General features: G+C 35.2%; 1 protein-coding gene across 4 annotated transcripts in view; it reads right to left on the bottom strand.

Annotated features, from left to right (window-relative positions):
• RASA1 (RAS p21 protein activator 1) overlaps nucleotides 1-14,569 on the bottom strand; it is a 45,654-nt gene that overhangs the window by 29,071 nt on the left and 2,014 nt on the right. For 2 of the 4 annotated variants that reach the window (XM_084225784.1, XM_084225785.1), the window contains exons 2-6: nucleotides 7,230-7,379; nucleotides 5,851-5,986; nucleotides 5,037-5,107; nucleotides 2,100-2,217; nucleotides 1,206-1,237 (exon numbers count right to left, since the gene is read on the bottom strand). In XM_084225784.1, the coding sequence (XP_084081910.1) occupies nucleotides 1,206-1,237; nucleotides 2,100-2,217; nucleotides 5,037-5,107; nucleotides 5,851-5,986; nucleotides 7,230-7,379 (507 nt within the window). Of the gene's footprint in view, nucleotides 1-1,205; nucleotides 1,238-2,099; nucleotides 2,218-5,036; nucleotides 5,108-5,850; nucleotides 5,987-6,955; nucleotides 7,054-7,229; nucleotides 7,380-14,569 lie in introns of those variants that run through there. The other 2 variants (XM_084225787.1, XM_084225786.1) reach the window with 2 other exon arrangements.

The raw sequence follows: 14,569 nt of genomic DNA, 5'->3' as shown, positions 1-14,569 counted from the left end.
AAGTGAGTTCAGAGACTGATATGAATTGTCCAAAAAGTAGGTAATTTGATAGGCATTATTTGAAATCATACAGCAATGTACTAGAATCATGAAATCTGAAGCTCAAACAAGAAGTTATGCACAGAAAACCTCAAACTCAAATTTGCCAGAACTGTGGAAACAAAATCTAGCTTTGTTAAGATTAACAAATATAAACTGCTTTGATCTCACACCTTGTACTTACCCAGAGTCTTGTCTCAGAGTAGTACCCCACAAAAGTTCATAGCCCCTGTCTAGTTTTGGCATGATAATTACCACTATTCAGAAAAGCTTGACATGCTACAACTTAATATCTGTATTTAAAGGAATGCTAAAGATACAGTGCTTTTATAAAAAAGACCCCAGTTTCTGGCTTTCTTTCTATACTACCTTCAGATACTAATATGGATTCCTCTGAAAGGTAAACAGCTGAAAGACAGAATCAAAGCTCCACATATCCCCTATAAGCTACTTTCCAAATATGAAATTTCCACATTTGAAGACATCCATACTGCCAAACTGACTAGCAGAACACAGTAAACCAAACAGACCACTGAAATGCCTCCTTCTGCCACCAGCCTCTTGGAAAGTGGGAAATGGCAAAAAAACAGGAAGCACCAATATGACAAACAAATGAGGACATCAGATAAGTCATCAAAGCACTAGACATTTTTCACAACTCTCTGCCACTCATCCTCATTTGTGAATGTAATCTATTAACAGACCGACATATCAAGACACTGCTGATTCTAAATTGAATTTTTAAATTTTTTTTAAGTATTTAAGCAAATCAGAAACTTACAGTCTTGTGACTTTTTCTTCAAACTTTAAGCATTGTAAGAATCACAGAATCGTGCAAACACAGAATCCTTTGCATTGGAAAATACAGTTAAGATCATCATGTCCAATCCTTAACATAGCACTCCCAAGGCCATCACTAAACCAATGTCCCCAAGTGCCCCACCTACACACCTTCTAAATCCCTGGTAGATGGTAATTCTACCAAAAGTCCATTACAGGACTTTTTCACATTAATTATCTCTGCATCTGCAGCAGCTAGTATATAAAGAAGTCTTCAGATTAAAAAATAAAACTCTTTGGTCACTTTTTCAAAAACTTAGAAATCTCACAGTAGAACTTGACAAACAGTTATGATTGCTTTCAAACAACAAAACAAAAATCCTTACATTTTGCCTTCATGGGGATCTTCTTCTCTTCCCTATGAGAAAATTAACGTATCAAGTGAATGACAACAGTACAACTCAATTAAAAAAAAAAATATCATGAGTTAAGATCTTCTATAGAAAAAGAATGACATTTAGACATCTGAGGCATTTTTTACCTAAAAGACTTACTGCAGCTCTATGAAAAGCTTTCCTCTTCATTCATTAGGTGAAAATCCAGCAAAAATGTTATTTCTGATGATTACTTCACTCATGATCCAAATCCTTTAGAGGTGGTAACTTTATAAAAAGTTTCAACCTTCTCAGCCTTCCTAACATTAAATTACCACTGACCTATCAGTCTACAGATCAACAGTCTAGTACTGTCACTTCAGTTTAGCTATTCTCATCCTGACACAGGTCATCTATGAGAAGCATCTCAAGCAACACTGCTAATGGCAAAACATACATACTGTGTAAGATATTATAAAAGAATCTTTTTTTTTTTAATTCTCACCAATAAATTTTTAACCCAAATTTCATCCTAGAATAAAGAGAAAGACCTACCACAATGCAAAATTACATTCTGTTGAGTTAGTGAACATTTCAGGGCAATTGCAAAAAAGAAATGCAATTGAATGATTCTTCACCAGGACAGTAGATTTTAGGAAAATGCCTAGTAAATTTAGAGTACCATTCATTTGCACTTATCTTTGAACAACACATGAATCAACATTTTTTGATAATAAACTATGCTTACAGGTTTGTTTTAGTTTTTTAGAGCTACTAGATGAATTTACAAGGTTCAGAAAAGTACATAATTAGAAAACAGGCAATTAAATGTCACTAGTTTTTGTTCAGTATTATTTCATAAAAAATCCCATTCATTTAAGAAATTTGAATACAAAAATTACTTACCACTTCTTCTACCAGGTCTTCCACAATAAGACCTTGTTCATCTGTCCGTAGGTTTGTAACCCACATCCAGCCATCTTCCAATTCATTATGGACAATAAACATGTCTCCTTTAAGGAAACTGAAGAGGGTTACAGCAAGATTTAAATCAGAGATACAATCATAATATAAAGTTTAATGAACACAATGAATTCTTGAGTATAATTTCCATAAAATATTTGGGAAAACCTGTTTGTAAAAAATGCAGGAACTGATATTCCAAGCACATGTGTATTTTTCCTCATAGTTAAGTGGCTACTATATACAAGTTTTCATAATTTTGATCTTTGTTTGGTATCTAATATATCTTCAGTGCTGTCAACTTCAAAGTGTGCTAATGTATAAAACAAAAATAACACAGCAATATTAAAATACAGTAATATTTTTCTTTTATCAAGAGAGATCAAATATGCAACAAATAAAATAACCCTTAGCAGTCTATAAGAAAATAATATTCCTTTCATTGAAAAATTACCTTGCATAATGTAAGTTGTGGAATACCTATTCATTATGTTCTCACATACGAAGACAAGTGATGCAAAGAGAATACAGAGCAGTTACCACAGATGCCATGCAATTAGCTACAAGCATAACAAGCATTAACATTCAGAACCAGAATCACAGAATCAAACAGGTTGGAAATTACTTCTGATATTATTGAGTCCAACCTACTACCAAATACCACATGTCAACCAGACAATGGCACTAAGTGCAACATCCAGTCTTTCCATAAACACCTTCCAAGACAGTGATTCCACCACATCCATTGGCAGCATTTCAATGTCTAATCACCCTTTCTGTGAAAAATTTTCCCCTAATGTCCAGCCTAAAGCCACCCTGTAGACTAAAGCAGAATTTAAGACTACGTCCTCTTATCCTGCCACTGGTTGCCAGGCAGAAGAGACTGAACCCTACCTGACTACATGCTTCTTTCAGGGAGTTGTACAGAGCAATGAGATCTGCCTTGAGACTCCTTTTCTCCAGACTGAGGCCCTGCAGCCAGTCCTAATAGGACTTGTACTCCAGACACTTTACCAGTTCCATTACTCTTCACTGGACGCACTCCAGGACCCTTTCCTGAGTTGAATGGCCCAGAACAGGACATAGTACTCTAGGTGTGGCCTCACAAGCATTGAGCACAGGGAAAAAAATCACTTTCTTAGTCCCACTGGCTACACCACTGCTGATCCAAGTGAGGATGCCATTGACTCTCTTGGCCAGCTGCTGACCAGAACCCCCAGGTCCATTTCCATTGGGAAGCTTTCTAGCTCTGCAGAGGGTTTACTGTGTCCAAAGTGCAGGACCTAGCACCTGGTCTAAGGGAGTTTTCATTTCTGAAAGACTAGTGTAAGTTACTCCTTAAATGTTAAGAACAAACTCAGGTCACATGAAAACCTTTCACTGCAGCACAGAATTTTTGACCATGTCTCACAATGCATCAAGGCACAGAAAAAAATAAAGAGAGATGCTCATTAACTACCATTTCAATTCAAAATTTCATAGCAATGTCTATGGCATGGCTCTCAATTGAAGTAAGCTAACAGAAAAAACAAAACACAACAAACCACTATCGAAAACAAAGAATAAATTCATCTGCTATTCAGCTTTTACAGGTGACAAACAACAAAAGCACCCTCCATCACTGCATAGCTACTGCATGGAAGACATGTTGAAATTAACTCAGTAATACGTCAAACTTAAGAAATGTTTACTATGATATTAAAATTCTAAGTCAATATTCTCTGAAATACATAATTTCTTCAAGAGCATATTAATTCAATCTAGAACAAACTTGAGAACTCTGGTCTCAGCTATGCCATGAACAGAACTATTTTAGCCATACAGACATCAAAACACAAACACCAACTTTGCATTTCAGCGAACAACAACTGAACCTTTTTTCCCCATCCTAAAAGAGGAAGAAAAGGTTTAATTGCCTCTAAGTTTTGTTATGATAGCAAACAATAAAATGCTATTTCCTCTTAAGCTGATAGGTGCAATAAGACATGTAAACGATTCTTTTTTTTTTTGTTGTTCTCACAGAGAGTAGGAAGCCTTAGTTGCAATGTGCCATTAGAGAGCCCCTTCACAGTCTATCACTTTAGTAAATCACATAATTACAAAAATAAACATCCTCATATCATCCTTTAAAGGATCAGACTGGACTGTGAGTTCTGGAATAAATTTCCATCCAAATGAGGATAAAAGCTCTTCATACTTTTCTCTACATTTTAAGATAATGATCCTAAACCTAAGAAAATTCCCAATTCAACTGGTGTATTACATCAGCTTATGAAATCTGTCTCATTAGAGAGATTAGAAATCACCACAAATCACTTTCAAATCTTCCTATTTTTTAATCTAGAAAAGAATGATCTCAAGAAAGCAGTATCAATCCCAAGTAACCAGAAAATTGTCTTCTCTTGAAAGATACTTCTTCCATTCTTACATTTGTAAGTAATCAAGGCCCACTTTCTCTTTCTAATGATTTGAATTGTTTCCCTCAGCTACACATTTAATAGTTCTGTGGCAGTTCAGAAAAAAGCCTAGCTCATTTCTTTCACATGCTCAGATAAGGCATTTCCATACAGAATTCTTTGACTCATAAATTTATCCTTTTGGAAAAAATCTAGGGCTTTAGAAAACATATTTCAAAATTATAACATTTAATTCTATGTACCTTTATGTACCTTCCGTTCAATTAATACGAACAAATATGCCAAGAACAAAATGTCTTATTCTTATTTCCAACCAAAGAACAGAGAGATATTATCTGCTAATCTAACTGTGTCAAGTTGAAGATGCAACTGGAAAATACTTGCATATGAACACCTACCTGAATTATTACTATTTATGTATACTCTCGAGAATTTCAAAGCTACTACTATTACTCAAACATACCTTATTTCATCAGTTTCTGGCACTTTGGTGTAAGGTAGAATTGCTCGAACTCTCCTTCTGTCTTCCACAGGCTACAGTTTAAAAAAGAGCAACGGTTTTTTCTCTATACTCTGTACTGTATATTCTATACTGTAGAATCTTTCTCCCCAGCCTTATCCTATTCTGAGGCAAAGAACACCACTTATATCCACTTTGCCAGTATTTTATTTCCAAAGCTAAAAACCACTGTCAGCTAGAAATGTGTAATTTGCTGACTAAGAGCACTTCCTTTAAATTATTTTTCATTTTGAGTGGAAATAATGTCCCAAATTTTAACATTCAGAAACATCTTTATTCAGGTTTTGGTAGAGGGGATATTTTGCAGTGGTTTTTTTCATTTCAATTACTTTTGGTTTTTTAAGGATGGGGCATGTGAAAGAAACCTTGGTTATCTACAGGATGCATTTTGAAACTATTGTTAGATATCCAAAATGTGACAGAACAGTGAAGGGTACACTGTAACAGTGCTCTTTATTACAAGAGCTCAGTATTGTCTTGTTTTTCACTGTCTACTTAAAATGATGTTACTACACTGTGCAATAACTGCAATACCTCTATAGTCTTCATTATGTATTTTTATTACATAGCAAATCTTTTTTCATAATGTCTTTGTATCAGTAAAAATGCATTTTTATACTGCCTATAATTCCACGTATGCCTATGCAAAACAACAGGAAACTTTCTAAAATTGTTTTCCCAAAGAAAATTTTGAATAGTGATTAAAGTTACAAACATTTAAGTAAGTTAATCTTCAGGAATTTTTTTTTTCACTTGCCTCTGGAGGTGCGACTGGAAAGAAGAGCTTTTCCCCTTTCAGCAGGCAGGACACATGACTGTAATAACCAATCAGGTCTGAGAGTGAAGCAAAGCGACGCCCACCAATGTAATAGTCTCCACACATGGCAATAATCCTGTTAATAAAAAAACAGAAGCTTGACATTAGAAAAAATTTTGCTACTTTTTTTGAAGAAAAGGAGATTAGCGTCATGTTTAATTCTTTAAAAAGCGCCTATATTCAGCAAAATGCAGTATTACAGATTCTCTGTAAACATGTAAATAAACCTAATGAATATGTTATCCAAAATATTCATACATATATTTTATGAGCCACCGGTTTTTTATCTAAAGAAAGTGCTGATTAACAGAAAAAGACAGTACATTTGTCAGAACTACATGAAATTTTTTTTTAAAAGTAAGTGTGAACATCCTAGAAAACTGAAATAATGCACTACTACACAACAGCATTATTACTTGTATCATGCACAACATACACCTTTTATAATAGGCATAACATGAACTAAGTAGCAAAGTACTTTAACAAAAAATTATTACACTTCGAAACTATACAATGCAGAAAACAAACACCATCAAAAATTAGTCATTTTGTTACAGTTAGTTTGGCATCCATATTAAAAGTTAAAAAATTACTTTGGAATCATCAAAGTATCTCCTGAAACTCAATTAAAAAATTTTATATCTAATGGGAAAAAGCTCACATAACGATTTCAGTAGTTAATGCATAATTTGAATTGTTTCTCCCAAGAAGTAATATAAAATGCATACAAAGATGAATCTTCAGATATTAAATCCAAGCTCATAAGCATATAGCACTGCATGCTCAGGACATGAACTGAAAGCTGTTTCCAGCAAATCTTTCAATTACCAAACATATAATCTATTGGTGTTTTTTGCTTTGGGATTTTTTTGTGGCTTGTTTGTTTGTTTGTTTGGAGTTTTTTTGTTTGTTTGGGGGAGGTGTTTGTTTTGGGTGGGCTTTTTTCCCCTCAAAATTAAGCAAGCAACCAGACGTGCTAGCACTTTAACTGTGATAACTACAATGATTACTAAAGAACAGGCACAAAACAATCTCCTTCACTGACTAATGAAACCTGCATGGTGCTTTAAGTCTATTCAAACCACTTTAGGCAAGCTTCGCTATCCAGATATTTTTGGTTTCCTCACACTTCAGTTCTTCACCCTACAAAGTAATTTTAAAGTAGCATGATTTAAAACAATCAAATACGAGTAAAAAGCTGTACAATGAAAGCACCAGGAGTCAAAAATATTGCATTATAATGCAATCATTGGTCATTTTATTGTGTTCTGAAACAAAAAGTAGATCACAGTATTCAAAATAAAACACTTAATTCTCACCTAAAATGATTGACATTTGTTTTACTAAGGAATGAAAGCACAAATGAACCTGGTCTCCGATCACTCTCTCGAATAAGATAACTTCCAGGTTTTCCTGCTTGTCGAAGACGTTCTTCAGCAATTGTTCTGTCAAGTTTTCCATGATACCACCTGAAAAAAGAGTAACAATGGGCATCCTAACAACTTAAGGGTTCCATTTACTTTCAGAAAATAGACCCATGAAAGGAAGAAAATCTTTCAGTCAAAAGCCATATAACTCCAAGACTTTGTCTATCACATTGTTACAACTTCAACCTCCTAGTTGACTTATTTCCAATAAACAGTATTTTTAACACAGCAGAGTTTTTCAGATAACCTACTTTTCCCAAGGAACAACCCTAAGAGGCAGATTCTACACATACCATAGTTTTTATCTCCTCCCTAATTTCTTTACTTTAAAAAAAGAGAAACCAAGGTGACTGACCCAACTTGGAAGACTATTGCATTTTAAACCTACAAAGATGTCAGTTCAGGCTCGGTATTTTAAAAGCACAAACAGAGAAGTGAATTCTATCAGACTGTTCTTCAGCTGACAGTGATGCTGCTGCAGCAAAGCCAGTAAAGAACTGGACAGCAGTCACCAGGCCACCATCCAGCCTTAAAATCACCATTCCTAATCACGATGTGCAGTCTCTCAATCAAAAGTGAGTGCTGATACATGGCAAATAACAGACTGCAAAATATGACAAAGGAAATCTTTAATCTACTGTTGCCATTCAAGCATTCAATCACCCTTCTCAGTTTATTTATACAGCCTTTGTCAGAACACTTGTTCTACTTGAAATGATCAAGAATAACTTTTTTTTTAAGAAAGTAGCGATAGAGAGCAGTTTTCAAAGACAGCCATTGCTCTCATCACCTTCACCAAGCCACAGCATGTTTCAGAGCTATATATTGCAAAAATTCATTAGCTCTTCCACCTAATTTTGCTTTACTAAAACTTTAATTTTTACACTCAGAAATTGTCAGCTTCAAAACAGCCAGTGTTTTAGACAATTAAAATCCTTCACCACTTTAGATCACATACCATTTAGTTCTAACTGTTCAGACTGTTTTCTAAGATTCGCAAACATGCAATTTAGAAGATATGTAAATGATCTCTTGAACTAATATATGCAAAAATATCAAATATTTCACAGCATACAGCTTCAAAAAACATAAAATTAAAAGCTGATCTGTTGATAAAATCTGAACAATAGCATTTTTTTTTCCTACAAAATGGAAACAAAAGCTTTGGGAGCTTTTATAAGAACAAAACCTTGATAAACCAAACCAAAAAACACCATTTCACCAGTAGGAGCAGCACAAGCATAAATACTGTTCAACCTGACAAAACTGGGTGCTTGCTAGTATTGCTCCCCTTTGCTTCTGTTCCTCACCCTGATCAAAACAAGCTAAACCAGTAGAAGCACTGTTGTGTCTGTACAACATTTAAAACTTGCAACTGCTGCAGACCCAGTTATATTAGCAAGAACCTGTGTCATTCCATTCCAGAGCAAAGCAGCTTCATTCATGAACAGAAATCTGTCGTTCAAAGACAGCCACAAAGAAGTGGTCATGCCTTCTTGATGAGGAGGGTCTTTTAGGAAATGAATCAAAGCGAAGACAGTTGATTATCAAGTAAGTAGAAATAAATATTCTATGTGTCAGTATGCACAGCACACCTGAAACCTGAGTGAGTCTGCTCCCAACACGTCTAAACTGGGCATTGCTTTCCGGGATAGAGTGACTTTCATGAAGTATATAACTCCTCAGAGACCCAAGAAACTTCCCTGATGAAGAAACCAACATTCCATTTCATGAAATCTATTTTAGACTAATAACAGGCTCATTGAGCTTTTGTTTGTTCCTATTTATCATCCACTTGAGGAAAATAATCTTAGTTCTATTGAGAGACACATTGCATTAAAATGCCAAATTTAAAGAAAGGCACAATTTCCAAATGAAGAAGTGGGAGTCTCAATAAGAACGCAAATTACAAAAAAAATATTTACAGAATAAACAGAAAGGCAGGATCATATGCAAATAAAAGGATTTTTCTGTAAGGGACCAGGATTTCTAACAACAATGGCACAAATTTACGTGCCACAATTCTCAGTCCAGAAGCCTCAAACAAAAAAGACACCCTCCTTGCTGGTGATGGCTATATATTTTTTTAATATATATATTTTATATATTTTATATATTTTATATATTTTATATATTTTATATATTTTATATAGGTATATGCCACATATTGGAGATCACATCCTCTAACACTGAACAGGCTATATTTTGAGCCATTCAATACTTTTATATCAAGTGTACCAGAAGATATTTATTACCTGGTAAAGCATATAAGGAAAGGTTTGTTTTCTGAAATAAAAATATTAACTTCTGAGTGCAATTAAATTCAGTGTCACTGAGGCAACATATAAAATGTTAACGTCTGATGGCAAAAAACCACTGTATTTTACTGTTCATTCTGCATTAGTGTAATGTACCAAATTACTCTATAGTACTAGCCGCAGAAATAAATATTAACACTAAATTTAATGCAAACGACAGTAAAGCAGTCAATATTGAGCAATGATATGAGAAAACAGCTCAAGTGATATTCTCAGGAAACCTCTGTAGATTTTACACATCTTTAAAAAAATAGGATACATACTTAAGTGCCAGCTTGTATAATATCTTTAGAGTATGCAAAATGGTTGTCAAGAAATAACTGCATTTTTTCAAAGAGCAGTTTCAATACATAAAAACCATTTATTCTCATAACATACAATCTAGGAGCACTGAAAAACATCACCATCAGAATCAATGTCTTATAACCCATCCTGCTATCACCAGTTTTCAGTATTATAGAAAGATACATTCTGCAACTTGCCATTGTAATCTTCAAGGACTTTGATCGTAAACAGTAAACACTGTTTTACAAAACTGCAGTGCTCAATCTCATTTAAGGATATTGACTAATTTAACGAGCACTAATGAAAGATTTTAAAATCTCTTGTGCTGCATTACAAAGGAAGATCCATCCAACAGTCAGTGCTATCCAAAGAAAGTACAACAGAAATGAGTAAACTACAGAGCTAGCCATACTCCTAATTTCATGAGAGAACAGAGCGCAGAACACTGAAGGATATAAACAGGCTACCATCATTTCTGAAATGAAATAAAATAACCACTACAGCCTTTGGTTTTAAGCTCCAATCAGACAGTTGAGTGAAGCCTGAGTATTTCTGCAAAAATACATCACAGGAAACCACCTTTCCCTCTGAGTTTCTATGTCAATATTTACAACTTAATTGAAACAGCTTCAAGTTTATTGTTTTCAGTCCAAAGCAACCATAGAGATTCTTAATGGATGGAAAAGGAATTGCTACGTATGGTGTACCATAAGTCTCATGAAAAGAATAAAAGTTTGGATGGGAAGGTACCACATTAAAAACCTGCCTAGATTATCATAAATAAGTTGCCAAATGACTGTGACTTACAAGTGCTTACACTCAAAACTCTAACTCACTACTACTTAGACATACATCCTCCATCGTTGCCAAAGACAAGGCACCTCTAATTTCTCATCAGTCACCTCTGCTTGTTTGCCTGATCCTACCTAGGAACACTACTGTATTTCTAAAATTACCATTGCATTTTTTTAAATGCTGACAATCTACTCCTTTCCTTGTGTTTTGAGCAAACATAATTCGATTACATTTTGAATCACAGCTAGCACTCTAACAATGCAGTTGCTGTTACATCATGCACTGAAAGAGAGTGAGCAGCCTTGCAAGCATATGTTATAACATGATTTAACTATAAAATGTGCTATCAATTATAGATCACAATTCAGGTGATCTTTTCTGAGACTACCTGTTTAACGTGACTGATTTAAGAAACTTGTGTAATTGTTCTTCATTTTGCTTCTAAGAGAATAGCAGTAAAAGGCTTCCATGTTTCAGAAAACTGTCAAAATTATGCATGAAAATACTCCCATCTGCCAGTTTATTTCAAAAGCAGCATGTTCAAAACTCCAACTCTATCACAATTTAATTAAAGCATGCAGACAAAACAAAGACACAACATCACAAAGAGCCTCTATATCCACACAAGCAACATACAGGTGGCACAGAAGAATGGTGCCCACACCACCACCACACTGAGTGGCTGACAACCATATGTCAAGTCATGAACTGCATGGAATGAGCTGTACTGCAGTCAGAGCTGCAACCTCTGGTCCACACACAAACAAGAGATTCCCATATTTTCCCATGATCCATGGAGATGTTAGGTAGTCACACCAGCTCTATTAGGCCCAGCCAGCCCTTTCTACTGTCAGAAGGAATGCTTTTAGCAAGTTCACAGAATAGCTATATGGCTTCTGGCCCCCAACATAGCCCAAACACCACAAGACCCGTGCAAGAAACAAGCTATTCACAAAAATGTAGTAGATGGTGAATTTACTATATGGAAGGAGGCAGCTGCTATTACATGTGGAAGCATGTCACACTGTACAACCAAATCTTTGTTTACGTATTTCCTTTTTACATGTGAGAAAAGCAAGTGTGAAGTTTTGCCACATAGGCACACTGCTGGCTTTGTTCACATCCTCACACCCACATGCTTCTCTGCAGAGCTGCTTTCCAGCTGTTTAGCCCCACCACGTGCTTAGGGTTACTACTCCCTAGTGCCAGAGCTCTGTGTTTCCTTTGTCTAACTACACAAGATCTCCCGCAGCCCAATTCTCCAGCCTGTCTACATCACTCTGGATGTCAGCACAACTACCTGGTGTTTCAGCTGCTCCTCTTTCAGTTTTGCATTATCTGTGAACTTGCTAAGAGAGCAAGACACAGTATTGGTCCCCGAAGGCGCCCCAGGGAATACCCCCAGTAATTTGCCTCTATCTGGACTTCTGTTCCCATTCATTCTACCAGTTTTCAATGCACCTTATGTCCTTTTACCTAAGCAACACTGTCTGTAAGAAGACTATGGAAGACAGTGTCAAAAGCCTTACTAAAGTTATGGTAAACTCTCTCCCTTTCTCCCCTAATTCAATGACTACATCACAGAAGGCTCTTAGATTGGTTAAGCACAATTTTCCTATTAAAAATCCATGCTGATTCCTCCTCACCATCTTCAGCACTAAATATGATTTGAAGATAATAACATTTAAATATATTAGATATATTATATATTTATTTATTATATATTAAATATAACAGAAATATAAATTTGATCGCAGAATAGATATATTATATATATTTTAAATATAACAGAATAAATATAAATTCAATAACAAAAACCTTTTTCTGCTCTATCACTAATAAGACTGATAGAGCACGTATTTTATATAAAAATTAAACCACCTTCAGTCTTTAAATAATGCATAAAAGTAAATAAAGCAGGTCAAGTGTATAAACTTTATCAAGCACTGAACATTTTAGTACTAGTATTGTCCATACTCTGTAGGGACACTGAGGCAACAACCCCGAAATTCTTATGTGCAGCACAAAGACTATGTTAAAACAAGATGCCTTCTCCTCCCTTCTACTATGCCTACCAGCAAGACATACTACAAGACACTTATTTTTCGGGGAGAAAGATATGAAAGAAACTGGAAATCTACAATGGGAATTTTTACAAATTTATGCTTGAACCAAAATACGGAGTCCTATACTGAAGACACCTAAGCCCTCACTAGAAAATGTGCTCATCTTCCCTTCACAACAGAACATACAGACAAAAAAGCTTGAAAAAACACAGCACAGTATTACACTTCTCAATGGGGCAGGCTAGAAAATGAACTGCCAAAGTCCCACACTGGTATTATGTGACTCGATCAATGACACAAAATAAAAACCAAATAAAGAGCAGGTCTAGTTACTGTTTAAACAAAAATACATTTTCTAATGTTAACTAGAAATATTGACTAAACTACTGAAAAATCATCCTCAAGCTTCTGGCTTCAAATGCTGCCTGACTTCTGGTTTTATTTATCTGAAGTTTTAATTTACTTATGAACTAACACACTCCGTTTATAATTGCTTCATTTCCTGTAGCAGGTTAGGTACAGTATTGATTCATTGTGTTTAAACGCTCATTTAAGACAGTACTTCTAAGACCACACATCCAGCCGGAAGCAGCCCAGAGTACACTACCCACCAACTTTTGAAAAATAAGGTGTGGTCTTCCATGTACAACAGGAACTAATGAAGAAAATCATTATCTAAAAGAGACAATAATCTATGCTAACTCATTAACTGCTAAACATAGAAACCTCATACATTAAAATCTATTGACATCACATTTCATTTTCTTTATACAGTACCTAAATGAACACACCAACATTATTTCCTCATAATTTACAGTGCAACAGATAAATTCATTAGTCTGGAAAAAGGCCTTCTGCAATTATTCAGAAAAAAAAATTTTCACGAGTTACTGAAACAAATGCAGAACTCTAAGCTTGCCATCTTGAATACTCGTGTGAAGATACTAGAACTTCACTCTATGATCAAGGAAACGGTCTACTTTAATGCAATCCATTCTTATTTAGTATTTCTCTACCAGTCTTCATCTTCAGTGTTTTTTCTTATTACGTTACCTGAACAAACTCCAAGAGTGGCTGTAAGAATACATCTGCTTTGGGGAAGATTTGTTTTAACCAGACAGTATTTTGACAGCCTATTTCATTTTGTGTGGTTGATCACTTTCAGATTTCAACTGATTTCCATTTCAAACTGATAAGCACTGCTCAAAAAACACTATATGAAAATGCCAGTTTTGCTGCAATATTGAACCGGCTCCTGCCACATTAATGCAACGCCAGGATAGAAAATAATTTTGTCAACTAAGATTTTATATCAAATACATAAAAGAATCAACATTCATTCATTCACTAAATCCAAAGGCACTTCCTTATGCTCTTTGAGCCTCTGTCACTGAGGTCTGCAAATGGGGCAGAAAGCAAGGGAAAAAATGACCTAAACAAACACAAAGTTGCCCACTTTATTCCCTAGTATCCTGTGCATCCCACATAGCATTAAGCTGAAACATAAACACACCACTGCTGTGCTCCCTAAAAATGAAACCCCCCCCACACACACATTGAATAGACAAGCCTCAAGTTAGCTTCACTCCAGATCAAAGATTAAAAATATCAACCCTACTGAGGGATTCTGAGTTTGTGAATAAAGAGAAGGTCTTATATGCTAGTATCCTCCCACTGCTTGAATATTAAAGAATACACACTAAAAGAAGACACATTTCCCAGATCTCCCTGAGCAAACTATATTTACAACATGCTTATGGGAAGTGCA

Source organism: Fringilla coelebs, assembly GCF_963513975.1.
Source record: "Fringilla coelebs genome assembly, chromosome: Z".
Taxonomy (NCBI): domain Eukaryota; kingdom Metazoa; phylum Chordata; class Aves; order Passeriformes; family Fringillidae; genus Fringilla; species Fringilla coelebs.
The sequence above is the reverse complement of the archived record's forward strand: the minus strand, read 5'-3'. Positions and strand labels throughout refer to the sequence as shown.